The 18,062-nt window shown below is 59.6% G+C and overlaps 1 protein-coding gene across 4 annotated transcripts in view; it reads right to left on the bottom strand.

Moving 5' to 3' along the window:
- PEMT (phosphatidylethanolamine N-methyltransferase) overlaps positions 1 to 6,779 on the bottom strand; it is a 38,310-nt gene extending 31,531 nt beyond the window's left edge. For 2 of the 4 annotated variants that reach the window (XM_035339072.1, XM_035339071.1), the window contains exons 1-2: positions 6,335 to 6,473; positions 3,862 to 3,969 (exon numbers count right to left, since the gene is read on the bottom strand). In XM_035339072.1, the coding sequence (XP_035194963.1) occupies positions 3,862 to 3,969; positions 6,335 to 6,454 (228 nt within the window). In that variant the 5' untranslated portion in view covers positions 6,455 to 6,473. Of the gene's footprint in view, positions 1 to 3,861; positions 3,970 to 6,334; positions 6,474 to 6,692 lie in introns of those variants that run through there. The other 2 variants (XM_035339073.1, XM_035339074.1) reach the window with 2 other exon arrangements.
- Positions 6,780 to 18,062: the final 11,283 nt, after the last annotated feature.

Below are 18,062 nucleotides of genomic sequence, written 5' to 3'. Positions count from 1 at the left end.
TTAAAAATAAACGAACCAAGAGATACACATCCATCAGGAGCCAGGCGTTGTCAGCCCAGGTCCCTGTGCAACTACTTCTTTAATCAGAACCTCCTGCAGTTTAAGCACTTGACAGAAATTCTAGAACAGAGATCTCGTTACCCTGAACAGGAAAACCTGCAACCTTGAAGAATAAAATCACATTTGCCTGATGGGGTCTATTTTCTTTATAAATCATGCTAAATTATGCTAATCCCATTCCTAACCTTGACACCTGAGGTTTCGCCCTGCGGATTCCTGCGCGATGCACGGGTATTTCGCGGGGGTCACCGGAGGTGAGGAGACGAGCACGCTCTCGCGCGGCAGCTGAAGATGTGCCACGTCTAAATCAGGCCGTGACGCCAGCCAAAAAAAAAAAACTTTTAAGAGGCTCAAATCAGGAGAAGGGTTGCTGATGGACGTGCTCCCTCCTTCAACCTGTTTGCGTGGTGGTGGACGTCAGCCTACTTGGCTCCCGGCTATGCCACCTGCCTGCTTGCTGTTCAGACAGCATCGGAAACCACCCAGCTTTCTAGAAACTCCCCGTATGCCAAGGCTCGGAGAGCTCTTTAAAGCCTCCAGCACGCAGGTTATCTGCCACTCCTGCCTTGGAAATGTTTGTCCCTGAGGAGCTGTTATTTGATATCTTCCTTAGTTACCAACGGAAGGGAAATTTCGCCCATCGTCCCGCGGCTTTCCAAACGCAGATGGGATTTATTGAAGTTTCTGCCTCCCCGACCTCGTTAAAGTTTTATGGCAGGGCTCCAGCGACACGCCTCCTCCTCGCCAGGTGCCCCTCAAGGGCCCCACCAGGGCTCAGGTCTCCCGGCTGCCCTCAACATCCTCGGGCAGTTCGAGCAACTTTCCTCCTGGAACGGCTCCGCTGCTGCTTTTCGGGGCCTCACGTGGGAGCGTGGCACCCAGCGGCTCCTTTCGTAACAGCCCCAGCGGGTGGGAAAGCAAGAGGCAGCATGAGGAGGAGAGGAAAAAAGAGGTGAATAGAGCAGGAGCACGTCCAGGCTGTGCCGCGGATAACATCAGCTGGGGGCCACCCAGGGATGAGCTGGGTTTTAATTGGCACCGATGCGGGGAAGGAGAGGAGGGGGTGTGAGCCCTGGGTTCGGTGGGGAAGTGCAGCGGGAGGCCCCAGGGGGACATTCACAGGACATGCCTGCAGGGAGGAGGGTAGGAATTGGGACACCTGTGGTCTTTTTGGGGGGACTCTTCCCCCTGTGGAATGAAGGAGCATCAGCCCAGCCCAGCCCGAGTCCTGCAAACTGCTCCTCTTCGGCTCTGCTCCTCTAAAGTGCTCTCTTAAACGAAGTACACCACTCGACCCAACGAGTGTGAAGGTTTTCTCTGAAGCCACGCCGTTCCACAGCCTCCGTAGCTCTTGCTCCATCTCCGAACACTGCAGTTTTGTCCAAAAGAAACACGCCGGGTGCTTAGCAGGGCAAACTCCCCGTGACCGCTGAGAGCAGGGCAGCCAGCGCTCGCTACCCCGAGGCCCTGAGATGCCTGTGCAGTGCCCGAGCCCCCGCCGAGGCAGGGTTTCCCCACCACATATTTATTCAGAGGCACTGCGCAGCGAGGACAACCCGGCGCCAAGCTTTGCAAGAGGCAGACCTGGCCGGAGTTCAGCAGCAAGAGGGAATTAAGACGCTCAACTAAATCAGTGCATCTCCACCCGATTTCTACCCAGATCGGGAATTTCACGCACAGGAGGTGTTTTGACCAGGGTCCCACACTGCTTGGTAAGCACTGAGAGCAGAGGGTGCCTGGCACTGCCCAGAAACCCTGCTTTGCACGAAGGCTCTCGCAAGCCCAGACAAAGTAATTCAGATGCAGAGACGAGCTCGGCTGCTGGGAAGGAACTCAAAGAGAAAAAAAGACAAAGGGAGCCTGTGCAGGGATGTAGAGAAAGAAAGAAGAGCTTCTGGCTCGGTGCGGGCAGGGGACAGTAATCAGACAGACAGGCTAGGGAAAATTCAGGCATGGCTGGAGCCACTCTTGGTAAGATGCACTTGACAACAGGGGCTTGCACAGGGCTGCAGGTCCCCCAGCACCCTTGCACCAGCCTTTGAGTGCCTGGTGCGAGCCAGAACCTGGAAGGGCCTGAAAAGGTCAGAGAGATGCCGGGGGACCGGGGAGCACAAGCGTGTGGATGGAGGCACATGGACTGCGCCAGGCACCTGGCCCTCTGCAGCTGAGAAACGTCCAGTGCCACGCTCGCCTCCCCGGAGCTTCCCCTCAGCACGCCAGCTCAGGTTGCTCACTGCAAACCCATGCAGAGAAGCCTTCGGCTCCCCGCACGACTTGCTTGCAGTGCCACCTGCCGCCAACGGCAATGCTCTTCAGACGCGGAGAGGGGACGGCAGCAACCCGCCGCAACGAACTTCCTGCTGTTACATCAGCTTTCCCCGTCCTTTAACAGCAGCCCAGCTCTTGATCCAAAAAGCAGCGCTATTTCCCGAGCTGCAGGCATCCCGCGAGTCACAGGCAGAGCAGCAGACGCCAATAAAGGACCTTTTCCTTCCCCCTTTTCACGCAGCTTCTCGCTGGAGCCTGTCTCTTCCCCCGGAGACCACATCCCGAATCTTCTTGTTCAGTGCTTCTTTGTGCTGAACGATGACTCCACAGCTGAAATAACGTGGCATATTCTAGCTCGCATTTCAGACACCGTGAGGCTTTTTAATAACGAGTTGCATGAAAAATTAGGGAGGCTGCAACAAAGAACTCCGACAGAGGTTTCCACAGTGACTCACGGCTAGGAGAGCCTCGCTTTTCCAAAGCCCAGCGTGAGACGATCTCAAGAGCCCCCGCGCTCGGAGAGCGCCGAGTCCTCCCCCTCTGGAAAAACAAGGCCTTTTTAAGGAGACTTCCCCAGGGTGAGAAGCGCTGCGGGGAGCTTTGGCAGGCGGCTTCTGGAATCTTGGCTGCGCTGACATCCCGTTTCCATGAGTGCTTGCAGGGAGGAGGCTTCGTCCCCAGACCTCAGCTGCGCTGCAGAGGATGCTGCAGGAACTTGTGCCTTCGCCGTCCTGGCGCGTTGGCTCTGCAGTGCTCGCGCAGCAGTGATGGTTTCTCGCTGCTCTTGTAGGGAAGGTGGCAAACCGCAGTGATAAAGGGAAGAGAAAACTCTTCCAGCCTCAGCTCCTGAAGCGCTGTGGTGCCCAGCAGCAACCCACAGAGGCAGCGAGCGTCACCTGTGCCCAGGTACCCTACCCACGCTTCGGGCTGGCTCGCTGCCACCTCTGCAGCTCTTCGCCAGACTTTGCAGCGTGATGGTGGGGGGATTTCTTCAGGGTAACTTTTTTGGCTGTCTGGTTTTGTTTCCTGCACCCGCACAACCGCCTGTCAACGAGCTTCGAGGAGAAGCAGCAGGCAACGCACCCAGAGCATCCCCCAGTGCGGGGGGTGACCAGTGCCCAGCGGCTGCAGCCGGAGGTGGCTGAAGGATGGGTTTGCCTGCTCTTTCCCCTCTCCTGAGCTCGGTTCCTACCTTTCTGTCCTCTGCCACATCTCTCACAGCCACCGCTGTCCCCAGGAGACAGCACAGCTCCCTGCTCGCCCACTTCTAGTGCCTGCGACCTGGGCACAGCTCTCCCCACCCAGCCCAGCAGACTTCCCCAGAGGCGGTTTCTCCTCTGGCCTCCTGTTCCCAGAGCAATAAACACCACCGCCAGTGGGGAGGATTACAGGGCTTCTGAAAGAGAGATGATTTAGGGGTGTTTGGAAGAGGTAGGGGGCTGCTCGGCACAGCCCAAAGGGGATCCATCCCCATGTCAGCTGGCAAAGGAGAGCTAAAAACAATGGTGTGGCCGGTACGCAAGCGGCTCTTACCACGTTCCAGAAGAATGGGTTGAAGGCGATAGAGAGGATGGCTGCAATGAAGCCGGAGTCGGTCACGTCCACGTAGCCGAAGAGCTGCGCCATGGCTGTAACATCCACCTGGGGGGAGACAGGCAGTTATTGGGGGCGGGGGTGCCTGCGGGGGCACCGAGCGTCATACCCAAAGGGGGTGTCTTCGTCCCAAACCAAACGCCCTGCAGGAAAGGATGAATCTTTCAATGTCCCCAAGCAAGGCATCCTTAAATCTTGCAAAGCTCAGGGTGCAAAGCCAAAAAGAGGGGTGGGGGCTCCCCCAAACTGGCTCCCCCATGCCTCAGGGAGCCCCGTGTCTGCAGCAGGGTCCAGGAGGACGCAGGCACTGCTGTGAGGATGGGCACCAGCGCTACAGGGCAGCTGGGAAACCCTACGTGCTTCTGAGCCGCAGGGAAGGGGACACCGCTTCACGGCCTCCTTGCACCCCGGGGAAAGAGGACGGACACTCCGAGCCCCGCACCGTGCAGCCTCCAACTCGCCTTCCATTGCACAAGACCGATGCCAACCCGCTGCACAGCGTGCGAGGATGCATTTGCATCATTAGCAGCAAAAGACTTGCGGGTCGTATATAACAAAAACAAAAGAAAACCCTTAAAGCTTGCTGGTTTTCCTCCTTTTTTTCCTTTATGTTTCTCCCCCTACTTCCTTTTAGGAGACATTTTTCCCAGGACAGCTCCCTGTCAGCGTTTTTACGTGCAGTAAGCCATGCTGCTTCCCCAGCCCTCCCCCTCTCCTTGCAGTGGTATGTGGATGAAAAACAGCCAGCGCCTTTTTTTTTTTTTTTTTTTTTTTTGCCAAAAACTTTGAAAACAAAAGACAAAATAGCCCGGCCCGAGCCTTTCCCTCACTTGAATCAAAACCAAGACAACATTGAGACGTGGAAGGATTTTGCTTCCCAAACACAGCTGTGTTTGTTAGTCCCTCGATGCCAGGGGACGGGAAGGGCTGGAAAAAGGCAGCAGCGTGACCTCTCCTGTCCAGAAGAGAAGCTCCCGCGGGCTCCTCGGGGCTTCTTCCAAGGAACCGGGGCAGTGACAGCAGTCACGGAGAGGGGCTGCTCAGCCTGGTGTCCCCTCACGGCCGAACGACCGCCCAGAGGACGAAGTGCGAGAGCAAAGGTTGAATCGCTAGGGGCAGGCGGGGGGATCCTCGCACCGATTTGCCCGCAGCCCTTAGACCACCACCGAGTGCCCCGGGGGAGAGCACTGAACAAAGTGAGAGCCCCCGGGACTTCTCCTCACCCTGTCCCCATTCCTCCTGTCACCCCCGTGCAGCCCTTCACCACCAGACCTTGTCCCTTCAAGCTGCCAAGCCATAACCTGGGCACCGAGAAAGCCGCCGGGGCCGAACTGTCCGGTCCTGCTTCAATGGCAAACCCCCGGGACCAGGACAGCTTCTTTCCTCTTGTTTCACACAGCGCTGAGCACACCGCCAGCACGGGCTGAACAAAAGCTTCTTGACCTACTAACTCCTGGGTGGCAGCATCGTTAACATCGCGCTCACCTTCTTTTCTCCTCCTGAACAACCAAATTCGCTGCTGCCAGCGGGAAGCAGATTGGCCTGTGCCTGGTGTGTGCTTTTCGGGATAAAAGGGGAGCCCATTAGGATGAGCTGTCTCTGCAAGCTGCTGAGACAACCGCGTAACGAGCACAGAACATCCAACTTTGCCCCCTCCTCCCTGACAGGTGATAAATAACCGCATCTCGGAGGAGCTCCCGGTGGCAAACGCTGCTTGCTCGGATGCTGCAAGGCCCCAAATTCAGGGCGGATGAGAGCTGCACGGCCACCCAGCTGTGGTGGTGGCATCAGGAGGGGTTTGCCCCACTAGGTGCTGTAGGGATGTGACCCTCGCCACACAGCCGGGGCATGAAATCGTGTCTTGAGCAGCAATTAGCGCCGGGAAGGGCCACGGGAAGCACCTCAAGCACCGTGCAGGCATGGTGCTGAGCATCCCTGCAGATTTCCAGGAATTTGCTCCACCTGCAGCAGCCCGATGGTTTATTGCCCATACAAACGCCCCTGCTCAGAGGTGGCACCGGGCAGCGATGCGATGCCAGGGCTGCTCAGCAGCCCCGCAGCCTTCACCCTGGCGTTCCTGGCACGCTGGGCACCGCACGGACCAGCGCGTTGGCAGCGCCGCTACCGCAGCAGCGTGGCAGCGAGGACGCGGGGCACCCGGCCACGGTGACCTCGCCACCAGCCGCTGCCTTCCCAGCCCCGATGAGGCCAGCAGGACCCCAAAGCCTCCAGCATCGTGCCCCGCACAAACATCCCGACACCCAGAGCGGGCACGGCGCCATCCCACCCCCCTCGGCATGGCCAAAACCCCCCCGAACCCCAGACCGGGGTCGGGCCGGGAAGGGCTGGGGGCACCCCCACAGCCCCTCCGCATCCCCCCCCCCCCCCCCAACCCCGGCCCTTATCCCGGTACCTGCCCGTAGTCCAGGCCTCCCAGCCCGCTGCAGCAATCCCTCGGCCACCACCGCGGCCCCGCTCCCCGCCGGCCGCCCGCGGGGCCCCGCTCGTCCCCGGGGCCGGGCCGCAGGGCCATGACCGGGGAGGGGGGGGGGGGGGCGACCCTGCACCCCCCACCTCCTTCCCCACCACCAGCACCACGCCGAGCACAAGGCGGCGGTGCCGGGAAGTGTAGTCCTCCCTCGGCAGCCACCGGCAGGACTACAGGGCCCAGAGGACGCCGCGGACGGGCGGGGAGAGGCCGGGCCCGAGCGGGGCCTGCGGGGCCTTGCGGGGCCGGGGCATGGCCGCCCCCCTCCCGGGGAAGCACCCACCGAGCTCGCCGCCTCCGTCGCGGGGCTCCCGGCGTGTGTCCGGCTGCCGAGGGGGGAGCTGGAGGCTGCTGGACTTCGCCCCGGTGAAGCAAGCGAGGGGAAGAAGAAGGGGGGGGGGGGGAAAGGGGCGGGGGGGGGGTGATGGAGGAGAACGGGACCGCCTGCAGCCCCCCGGGGTGAGGGGGGCGGTGGGTTTGGCCCCCGTGGGGTCGGGGGGATGCAGTGCCGGTGGAGGAAGGGGATGGGGTCGGTGGTGTGGTGCAGAGGGGTTTGGGGAGGGGGGCGAGGGGCTCTGAGGCCCCCAGGATGTCAGGGAGAAGTGGGGGCTGCTGTAGGGCTCTGTGGGACCCTCACAGCCCTACGGGGCCAAACATACGGAGAGAGCACAGGCAAAGTGTGGGGCTTGGAAAAGAGCACTGGGTTTGTGCTGCGTTCCAACACAGGTCAGCGTTTGGGGCCAGAAACAGGGTTTCTGGTACAGAAATTGCTGCTGGAATCGCTGCGTGCCCAGTATTGCTCATCCCAGGGCAAAATTTCAACCCGTCGGGTCTGGATGTATTTTACGGATGATTCAGCGTGCCCCATTCCCTTCAGAGGGTGGTACTATTTTTAATGATTGCGATTATTATTACCGGCCTTATTTCTTTTCTGCTCTCCTCTCCGAGATGTTTCGGGTCGGTGCAGCTGGTGGGAATCGGTCCTGTGTGTGGGAGTTCAGGTAGGATCATCCCTGCGGACCCCAGAGGGTCTCAGTGTGGACCATCCAGTTTGACAGACCTTCGTTTGAGGAGGAATACATTCGTTTCAACAAGGAGTTTGGTAGGAAGGCAGTGCTACGAGTAAGCTGCAAACGTCCCTTCCAGAGTTCTCTCGGAAGCGGTGGTGGGGAAGGGGATGCGAGATCCATGCACATGTGCCTGGACAGGCACCAAAAACATGAACGAGTAGTGGCTCACGTGCAGCCCTCGCTGGCAAAACACCGTCCTTTGAGGTTGTGCTTGAAAGATGCTGGGAAGCCCAGTGACGGCTCGGCTGAGTGGGAAACCAGGTTTCTCTAACTCCGCTCATCCAAATCCCTCTCTGCATCCCCATTTCCCTGCCTGCAGCACCAGCTCCTGCGCTCCGGGCTCTCGCACGAGGCTGGATCCCATCCTGCCTGGGCCCTACGAACGCATTCACGGGAGAAATTGCAGCGCTGGCTGGTTTGGGGTGAGAGGTACGTGAAAGCGCTGTGGGTGGGAGCAGCGTTCCCCGAACGGATTATCTCCAGCTGCTTCCGGCCTCTTCTCCCTCGCGCTGGATAATTTTGCTGCGTTGAGTGTGTAATTATCGCCTCTGCCATCTCCCAGGCTGGAGCGCAGGAGGATGTTTATTTTGCAAGTCCCACCAGCTGGGTCCTTGGGGCAGAGGGGAGGGTGAAGGGGACGCCGTGGGGAGAGCAGTGACGGCAGTGCTCAGAAAGGAGGAAATGTCACCCCGGGGAGGGAGTTAGCAAGGAGGAATGTTCTCCAAACGGGCCTCTGTGCGGCAAGGGGAGGATGTCCCTGTGCTGTCTGCGTGGCTGGCTGGGAGAGGACAAGGACACCACGGCAAGCTGGGAGGACAATAAAGCTTTTGGGGGGAAACACGGGGCAAGAGCTGAAATCTCTGACTCTGAGTTTCTTTTTAAACCTTTTGGGGGGAAACATGGGGCAAGAGCTGAAATCACCGGGAAGGAGCTGAGACTTGACGTACAGGAGAGGAAATGGGGGAGGAAAAGGTAAAATCATGGGAAAGGAGTTGAGAAAAATGAGCTGGACCTGAAACGAAGAGGAGCTGAATAATAAAGCTTTTTGGGGGGGAAACATGGGGCAGGAGCTGAAATCGCTGACTCTGAGTTTCCTTTAAAATTGTTGGGGAAAAAACACGGGGCAGGAGCTGAAAATCGTTATTCATGGGGGAGAGCTGGGCTGTCACATCCTGTCACCCCACGCTGGGGGGCACCCTGCAGGGGAGGGGGGCAGCACCCACCAGCTCCTTGCTCAACGACCCCCTGCCTTCCCACCAGCTCAGCAGGGGGAACAGCAGGGTCCCCACGCTGCTCCCACTGCCGAATCCCCTGTTGAGGGGATGTTTTCCCCCGTAAGAGGGATGGGGATGTTTGCACCGGCCTCCGTCCTGCCTCTCGGAAATATCCTGGCTGCTGTGCAGGAGACAAAGAGGGCTTTCTGCAGGGCTGGCTCTTCCTTTGTGTCCCCATCCCTCCCCTTCTCCCCGTGGTGTGCCTTTTATGCAGCACTCTGTTTCCGAGCGCTGAGCTAAGGAAGAGGGCACTGCCCTCAGCATTCCCGAGTCCCTTCTCAGCTGGAACCCTCGCAGCGGCCTTTTAAATCCCATCACAGCCCCGAGGGGGTCACCCTGGATGAATACGGACTTGCAGAATGCCTGCGTGGGTAGAGAGCACTTAAAGTCATCAGGGAGAGGGGCGAGGAGCTGCTGGAGGGGGCACCGATGGCGCATGGGGTTTGTGCAGCTGACATTGCTTCCGCAGGCGTCTGCTGCAGCCGTGCCGAGGGGCTCTGTGCCTTTTCCACGCCGACTGCGTGCAGGTCAGCAATGTGTGTGAGCAGCAGTCCGGTGGAGGATGCTTGCTGTCAGGTTTAGCAGGGTGCCGTGGCTCAGCAAGCTGTGGTTTGGCTCAGGAGCATTTCGGAGTCCCTGAGCGCAAGGAGACGGCGGGACTCCCAGGGCACGGAGTGCCTTCAGGTGGGTTTCCTTCGGAAATGGGGCACTGGAAAACACCAGCCAAGAGCACAAGTTAATTTAGACTCCTTAAAAGCCCAGGAGGAAGTTTCCAGGCCAAATGATTTATTTCCACACTGAGAAAAAGGAAAAAACGCTCCCCGGGTGACTTTCTGCCGCCCCTTGAGAAGCAGGACAAGCCCACAAGCTCCTCTGCTTGCCTTGCAGCTCTTGCAGTCCCCTTCTTTCCCATCCCTCCAGCCAAATGAGGCAGAATCGATGTTCATCCCTAGCGAGCTTTGGCCACTGGTGTGGTCACCAGGAAGGGCTGCTTCTGCTGGCAACTGGGGCTTCTCCTCGATCCCACCACCCGCCTGATGCCACCCAGCCGTGTCCCTCGTTGACGGAGCTCCCATGGGAGCAGCGTGGCTCTGGGGCCTCTCTCCCCAGTGCTTTGTGTCCCTTCCCCGAGGGCTGTGTCATGGCCCGCAGGTTCAAACCTTCCACGAAGTGAAGCTGACCCCATCGGGCTTAACCCTTGCAAACCTGCGAGGGCTTTGGACCGACGGGTCATGCAGATCAAAGACGGAGCATCAAAACACGCCGTAAACAAACAGGGCTGCATTGCAAGGCTCGGCAGAAACAAATAGTGCTGGGACACGGAGCTGAAACCTTGGGCAGGCCAGGCAGCCCCGGGATTGCAGCTGCTCCTGTCCTCCATCAGATAACGTGTTGTCACCGGCGGTGTAATGCTGCAATCCAGACCTGCAATCCTGGTGGAAATCCTCTAGTGTTTGTGCTGGAGGTTATCTCTATTTATATTCTGATGAATGATTTACTCGAGTAATTGGCACACAGCTCCCCTATTACAGATCATAAAGAATTAATCACAAGATTTTTCAATACTCCCCTATTAATTTTATTAGGCTTGATTGAATGTGGCGGGTTGGGAACATACGGCATGCGGGTCAGACGCTGCTCCCGCTTACACCCCAGTTAATGCTGGGGTCTCGCACGGATCCTGAGCCCCGTAAATCTGGAGCAGCAGCTGCTGCTTTGCGTGCCCCGACTGCTCCTTGCCTCCCCGTGAAAGCCCAGGGATGCAGAGGGGCCCTGATCAGCTCTGCATACCCAAATTCTCCAAAAGCTTGAGCTGCTCCGACTGAAAGCAGGGCTGGGCACGCTGTGCTTCCAGCTCCGTGCGCCGGCGTGAGCCAGAAACCGGAGCCAAGCGCTTGGGAGCTCGAGATCTGCCCCTGGAGCAGTTGTTGAACATCGGCCCCGGGAGGAGAGCTCCCGCAAAGGGGATGCGTGGCGGGGCAGGGGGCTTGTTGCCACTGCAGGCTGGAGATGCCCGTGCTGGCAGCGGGGCGGATTGCCAGGCATCTCCTCCCTGGCAGGAGCCAGCACAGAGTCGTGCTGGGAGGGGGCGCAGTGATGGCACGCAGCGATGGTTGCCCACGGGGGAGGCTTATTGAAAAAAAAAAAATCACCAGCGAGAAGTCCCGACACCCGTAGGAGCAGCGTGACGCATCCCTGCCCCGAGCCAGCAGCGTAACGCGGTTCCCTGGAGAACAGGAATCTTAAAAGCCGCGTCCCCGCGGAGAACCGGGGAAAACCTCCAAAATCTTCACATCGAAGGCTCGCAGGCCTCTGAGTCCTTCCCCTGCTTTTTCGCCCGTGGGTGTTTTCATCGTGCTGGCTCGTGCGGTGCCCGGTGGGCGCGAGTCGTGATGCAGGGGAGGGGACGGCGCGGGGCCGCGGTCCAGCTCGTGGGCAGCGCTCACCTCCCGGTGAAGCAACTCCTGCTGGGCTCCCAGTAATACCTCGGTGGGTATTTACACGGGGAAATGGGAACTTCAGGGGTAGATGGAGCTACTCGCCTAACGCACGGCTTCTCCCGAACCAGGTTTGCAGAGCGACCGGTCTGGCACAGCGACAGCCCACGTCCCCATCTGCTGTCTTGAGCAGCTGTGCTGAAGGGCACTGGGACGTTCCTGCCAGCAGCTCTTGGCAGGAGCCAGCGAGGAAACCTCCCTGCGGGGAGAGCTGAGCCGGGCAGGGCAAATCGGAGAGGCAGCGGAGGGCAGAGCAGGATCCGTCCTCCCTGCAGGCAGAGGGGAACAGCAACGGCCCCCTTGCCTTCACCGGGAAAACATTTTGCATCCACAAGGTCCTGGCTCGGGAGCACAGCAAGCGAGACCCGCATGAGGGTCTTGTCAAGCTTTGGCGTGCCACGGAGCCAAGCAATGTGGGATGGAGCCCTCCAAACGGCGGTCAGAGGCGCAGAGCCCGGCAGAGTCAACATTTGGGGAAGGATTCACCGCAGCTTCCCCGCTGCCCGAGGCTGCCTTCATCACCGGCGCGTCTCTAACGAAGCGGAGGCTTTGCTTTCTGGGATCAATGAATTCGCCGCTCGTGACCTGTCTGCTAAGTGGGAAATCAGCTCTCTTCCCTCCCCTAAACTCATCTGAGCTCAGCTCCGAGAGCAGGCTGTGTCCCCGAGGCGCTCCGTGTCGCTTAATTGCAAACCTCGGGTCTGATGAGGGAGCAGCAGCACCCACGCCGCCGCAGCTGGGGAGAGCGGAGGAGGAGATTTCATGGCTTCGGGGGCAGAAATCCCCCCGAGCTTTCTCTTCTCCTAAATGCCCTGATCCTGCACAGCCGGCTGCAGGGTTTATTGCCACTCTGCTCTCCCCTTAAGCCCTCAATAATCCCCCAAACCGTTTAAATCCCTCCAAAGTCCCTTCCGCGGGGACTAATGCTTTAAGGCAAGCTGGCTTCCCAAAGCAGGAGGCAGCTGCAAAGGTCACTAAAACCACGTCACCTGCCCACAAACACATCCCACACCGCAGGCACCCCATTTCCCTGTGGGTCCATCCCCATGCAGCAGCTCGGGGGGAGCAGGGCAGCTTTCCCTGTGCCTCCAAGTGACTCCCAGCACCTTTTCCTGTACGGTGCACAAACCTGAGGCTGAACCAGCCTCCGAGAAACTCCTCCAGGCATCTTCAGGCCAGGGGTGCTGCGTAGCTCCAGGCACACGCGGCGTGTTATTAGGGTGACCCCATTAGCCGAGCAGGCAGGTGTCGGAGCCGAGCCGCCTAATGGGCACCTAATGGGCAGGGGTGATGGAGGACACCCTGCGTCACCTCGAGTCCCCCCCCAAGCAGCCCCGCTCTCAGACCTGGCACCCAGGAGCGTCGTGGAGGGCAGAAAACCCTCCTCCAGGACTCGGCAGGGGGACAAAGCCGGTGGGAGGGGGATGCCTCGTGCTGCGTGTGACAGCCCCTGCAGCATGCACCCAGCGCCACGGAGAGCCTGGTGGGGCCATCAGCCCTTCCCCAAATTGTCCCTAAAAGCCGCGTGGGTGCCGTGCCACCCGGGGCTTAAAGCACCCCGGCCCCCCCGGGAAGGGAGACGTGCAGGTCTGGGACAGAAATGTGCTCGTGGGGGCGAGGGATGAGGCTCCCAGTGGGGCAGGCAGGTTTATCCCCCAGGAAGCACAAAGTTGGCTATAAATACCTCCGCGGAGCATCGCTCCCCCTCCTCTTTGATGTTGTGCTGCTATTTACTTCAAACCCGCTCCCGCTGCCGTTATTTTTATCTTCTCTCCTCTCCCCTCCGTTTCACAGCTGTTTACGAGCTGCACTGCAGAAACGGCTCAGAAGGGAGGCGGGGAGAAACTCGGGGACCCCAGGGCAGCAGAAACCCCATGGGCAGCCACCTCCCCTGCCCTGCCACGGCTCCATCCCAGCAGGAGGAGAAGGACAAGGTCTCTGCCCTGTGGGGGTCTCCGTGGCTCCCGTGCTTGCTCTGGGGCCAGGGGCTGATGGACGGGGGTGAGCTGAGAAACTCAGAGCTGAAACCGTGCTCACAAGGCACCCACGGCTGGCTGGGAACCAGAGGGATTGTAAATTACCTGGGGGCTCAGCCTGCAGGGATCTGCATGGCTTTGCGTCCCCATCTCCAGCAATCTCACACCGCTTTTGCAGCAGCAGGTGTAGGAGCCCAGCAGAGCCCTTCTCCACCTTCTCCCTGGTGCCTCCCAGGGGATTTTTACTCCGCTTTCCTCTAACCTTCAGCCAGCAGCTTTGCTCAGCCGGGACAAACCGGTCCTGCTTGGGCACGGACCGGCACGGAGCGCTGCAGCCGTGCCAGCTCCCTCAGACATCCCCAGGCTGGTGCCTGGTCACAAGACAGCCGGTCCCTGCAGGACCTGTGTGGCAGAAGCATCCTTCACCCACAGGGGACGGGGCTGTCAGGGTGTGCCGCCGCTCTTCAGCCACCTGCATTTATTGCATTCGCAAGAAATCGGGCAGCTCTGCGCTGCCAAACCCCTGCCAGACCCCGAGAAAACCAGGCAAGCGGTTCAGAAATTAATGGAAGTGGAAAAACCGTGAGCAGACAGGCACAGACAGGCTTAATTCCCTTAAACGAATTAAAAATGCATTGCCCCTCGCTGCTGGGAGTCCCGGCAGCAGAGGCAGGGAGAGCTGCGAGCGCTTGGCCCCCTGTCACCCCCTCCTCACCCTGCCAAAATCGTGTCCCCAGGGAGCCCTGCCACCCCCTGCATGGGCACCCCGGGAGGGGGGACACTGCTGGGTGCCAGCTCAGGAGCTTTCAGGGAAAAGAAGCTGCAGGAGCCGACCTTTTAGTTCTCTTCTATCACCTCTTTGGCAAGACGAAGGGTAAACGAGCACAAAATGGTCTGTGTTGTAGAAAACAGGGCTTGAAACAAAAGGTCTGGGTTTTTTCCCCCCACACACACTAAAGCAAAGCCCCTAAAGCAGACCGGGAGGTACTGAACCACCTTGTTTAAGGTTTAAGGCATTTAATCCCCTTGTCTCTACAGACGAGAGGCCCCTCAGGCTGTCCCTGTTCCCTCTGCTGTGTCTCTCCTTTTTCACACATCCACACAAGCCAGAAACTGCCTGGAAGCACCAAAACCCCAAGGTCCCCTTTGCCAGGATGTGGGGCTGCGGCACCAATAAGTTGCCTTATTTTTTATTTTTTTTCCCCAGATCCCTGTAAAGGGGAGATCAGCCTTGGCTGGAAGGGCCCGGCAAGCAGCGGTGCCGTCTGTCGGGGCGGATGTTTTCTGTTTGTTGATGCTGGTGGGGAGCCACGCTCACCCCTGGGGCCCCGTTTGGACATCGGCAGCTGGGTGAGAAATTGGAGTCCAAAGGGCAGGGGGGGAAGGAGGAGAGGCTGGAGCCCTCCTGCAGAACGGGACGGATCCCTCACCCACCCCTGGTGGGGGCCGGCGACCAGGAGGCTTCTCCAGCGGATGGGTTTAGCGGGGGCTGCAGCGAATTCTTCAGCGTGGGGAAAACTTGAAGTCCCCACGGGCTGCTCTTCTCCAAGGTCTGCTCCAGCCCAGACGGGCAGGCGGCCAGGGAAGCCTCCTGGCCCGGATTGCTCAGGAGGTCACGGCCATCCCTGCGGGCTCCGCAAGCCGGAGCCGGCGAGGAATGACGCCGGGAGCTGGGAAACGGCGCGCAGGGGCGGCCGGCGGCTCCGTGCCAGGGCACGGGGACCCTCTTTTGGGGCACCCACTGCCGAGGATGCTGCGATGGGAAGCAGCCACCCTGGGCTGGGAAAGCCCTGGGTCGCCGCTGCCTCCTCGCCAGCAGAGCCCCGCTGCAGGCGCTGCCCTGGTTTCCAAGCCCAGGCTGAAAGGAGCCGCCCCGGCTCCTCGATGGTGCCCAACGGCGCCGTGCTGGGCTGCAGACAGTTTGTTTTCCCCCTCTCCATCACGTTGCAGCACAACGGGTCCCCCCGAGGAGCTCGCAAAGTGCCAGGCACAGACCCCGCGGGCGCAGCAGCCGCGGGTGCAGCTGGTGCAGGGATGGGGCACGAGGCTGCAGCTGCGCAGCTGGAGAAGAACTTCTTGGGGTTTCCCTATCGGCCCCAAATCCAGCCTGGTGGGGTGCTGGTGCAGGGAGGCTGCCTGCAATCCATCACCTCTCTGACCGCCACGTCGAGAGGAAAATGGGCTCGGGGGCACGCAGGACTGGTTTAGGGCGTGCTCTCCCTGCTTGGCTAAAATGACACTAATTAAGCCCCTTGCAGCGTGCAAAAGCTATTCCTACAGGGCAGACAATTAACCTTGAAACTTGGCTTTTAGTGCTTGGAGGGGAGCAAATTTTTCATCCTGTTATTTCCCTGTGCTATTAAGCTAATCCTAGAGACCGCGAGGGAGAAACAACATCACGCGCTCGCCGCCCTCAGCCGCGCCGGGCGAAGCGAGCAGCCCCGATCCTTGCCCGTCTGGCACGATTTCATTTTCACCAGGATCTCCAACAGCAAGAGCGCGTTGGCCAAGTGGTGTGACATGGCGAGGCCGTGGCACTGTGGGGTTATTATGGCCAGAAGTAAATCCAGCCCTGTCCGAGCACGCAGGACGCGGTGTGTCTCCAGCTCTCCGAGGCTGCAGCGTCGCAGCCCAGCGTTGCACCGAGCTGCCGGCAGCTGGGTTTTCCTGGAGGAGGAAGGGGAAGGGGAGGGATGGGGGAAATTTGGCCAGAGGAGGTCATGGGCTGGGTCCCCCCAGCTCCCTTCTTGCCCAACAGAGCTGATGGTGGCACCGGTCCTGCCTTCAGCACGGGGCTGCACCGCAGAGGCGAGGGGAAAGGGAGGATGGACACATGAAACCCCACCACGGGCTGCTGCTCAGGCATGCCAGCACATGAAGCAACACGTTTAAGCACTGATTTAAAAAAAAAATAAAGAAAGAAAGAAAGAAAGAAAGAAAAAAAGAAAAAAAAAACACCAGCAACCTGAGGACATCTGCTACAAGACGCAAGGGCAGAAGCCAAGGGGAATGGACCCCCCTGCGCATTAGCAGAGATGCTCTTTGCACTCCTGTTGGGTGCTCATCTCCTCCTGGGGCAGAGGCAGCTGCCCAGGGGAGGTCTCGAGGGTCTTCAGGGTGGGGGAAATGGGTGAAGGGCCTTGGGGAGGGAAGTGGGAGCGTGCGCTGGGGGTGCAACACCAGGAAAACTCAACGCTGGACACGTGCCCGAGCCAAGCAGCGAGTTGCAAGCAAAATGCACCCGGGGTGCTGAGCAGTAGGTGATTGATTTAGCGAATGCAAATCATTTCCCTGTGGCTGTAATTAATCTCAATTAATACTTAGGCAGGAAAGCCTTTTTCCCTGTGGTCAGTCTTAGGTTAAAACCTCCTTTTCCCCCCCAGAAAGCTGCTCCTCTTCGGCTGCGAGGGGAGCAGTGGCAGGGGAGGGCCAGCCCCATGGGCCCCCACCTCTGGGGATGGCAAATCCTGGGGACGTCCCCGCCAGGGAGCAAGGGAAGATGCTCAGGACACGATGCTCCTGGTGGCAATAGTGCCATAAGGGAATAATCCAGCCCTGGCCTTTGGCTGTGCCTGGGTGCGATGGGAGAGGCTGCGCCCTGGGTGCCCCAGCTGGGTGCCGGGGCGATGCAGCAGGAGCCTTCCCCCCCCAAAAAAAAAAGCCGTGGAGCAGCCCACGGTGTTGAGACTGCCACCCAGACGAGCGAGGCACAGGCGGAAAGGCTGCCAAACCAGCCGCGAGACAGGTTTTCCCCACGGGAAGTTTAATTCCATCCTGCTCGCTGGGCTGGCGTTATCTGCGGCAGGCAAAGCCTCCTGCACACAGCCGCCTTCCAGGTGCTCCTCCAACCGTTCAGCCTCCAGCCCAGGGACGGATTCATCCTCCCTCCCACCCGCAGGACCTGCAAATCTCCCCCTCTGAGCCAGGGCGAGCGCGGCCCTGGCTGCTCAGCCCCTGCTGCCGGGCTCAGCACCCTGCCACAGCAGCCGGCCCCCACCTGCGAGCCCGGCTTGCTGTGCTAATTGCCTGGCCTTGAAATCAGAGCACGGAGGGCTGCAGCAGCTCCTCGAGGAGCCATTTTGTCGGGGGGTGCCGCTGCCAAGTGCTGCTTCCCTGAAATGGCCCGTTTTTAACTGCTTCCCTCGCTTCTTGCAGGGGGTGGTGCGTTACGGGGGATGGATAAGGCGACGGAAGGGAGAGCTGCACCGTAAAAGCCGGTCTGCTGCTAAATCTGCTGGAAGAAAAAAAAAAAATAAATGATGCTGCAAAGCGCTGCTGTGGTCGTTCAGTCATTTGGCAGCTTGGCCGAGGGGTGAGCGGTGCTGCCTGCCTGGTTTTTCTCCATTCGTGTGCCCGGAGAAGGGTCCGCAGAGCACCGTGAACGGCCCCGTGCCCCCGGCATGCGCAGGGCTGCAGGGAGGGCCGGGGACAGGAGGCTGAGAAAGCCCCGCCAGGAGTTTTTCCTTTTTCTGGGGGACTTTTTTGGCTTGTCTGCCTCATCCTCCCATCTGCGGCGTGACGTTTGGCTCCTCTGCTTCTCCAGGGTTCCTGCGGAGGCAAATTCAGCTCCTGCTGCCTCGCAGCTTCTGCCTCCCCGAGAAGCGTGTCCGTGAAAGACACTTCCACAGCAGCTCCGTCGCCTCTTGCAGCTCGCTCTCATGTGCGGCTTTTATTAAAAAAAAAAAAAAAAAATCGAGTAGGTGCCTGGGGTAGCAGATGGGACCGGCTTCATCCTGCCTGCTGTAAATCAGCGAGGAGGTTTTTAGGTTTCCCCGCTCGGGGAGCAGGGCCGGGGATGTGCAGCCGGCTGTCCCCGCTAATCGCCGCCTCGCCAG

The sequence above is a fragment of the Oxyura jamaicensis genome, chromosome 14 (genome assembly GCF_011077185.1).
Source record: "Oxyura jamaicensis isolate SHBP4307 breed ruddy duck chromosome 14, BPBGC_Ojam_1.0, whole genome shotgun sequence".
NCBI lineage: Eukaryota > Metazoa > Chordata > Aves > Anseriformes > Anatidae > Oxyura > Oxyura jamaicensis.
The sequence above is the reverse complement of the archived record's forward strand: the minus strand, read 5'-3'. Positions and strand labels throughout refer to the sequence as shown.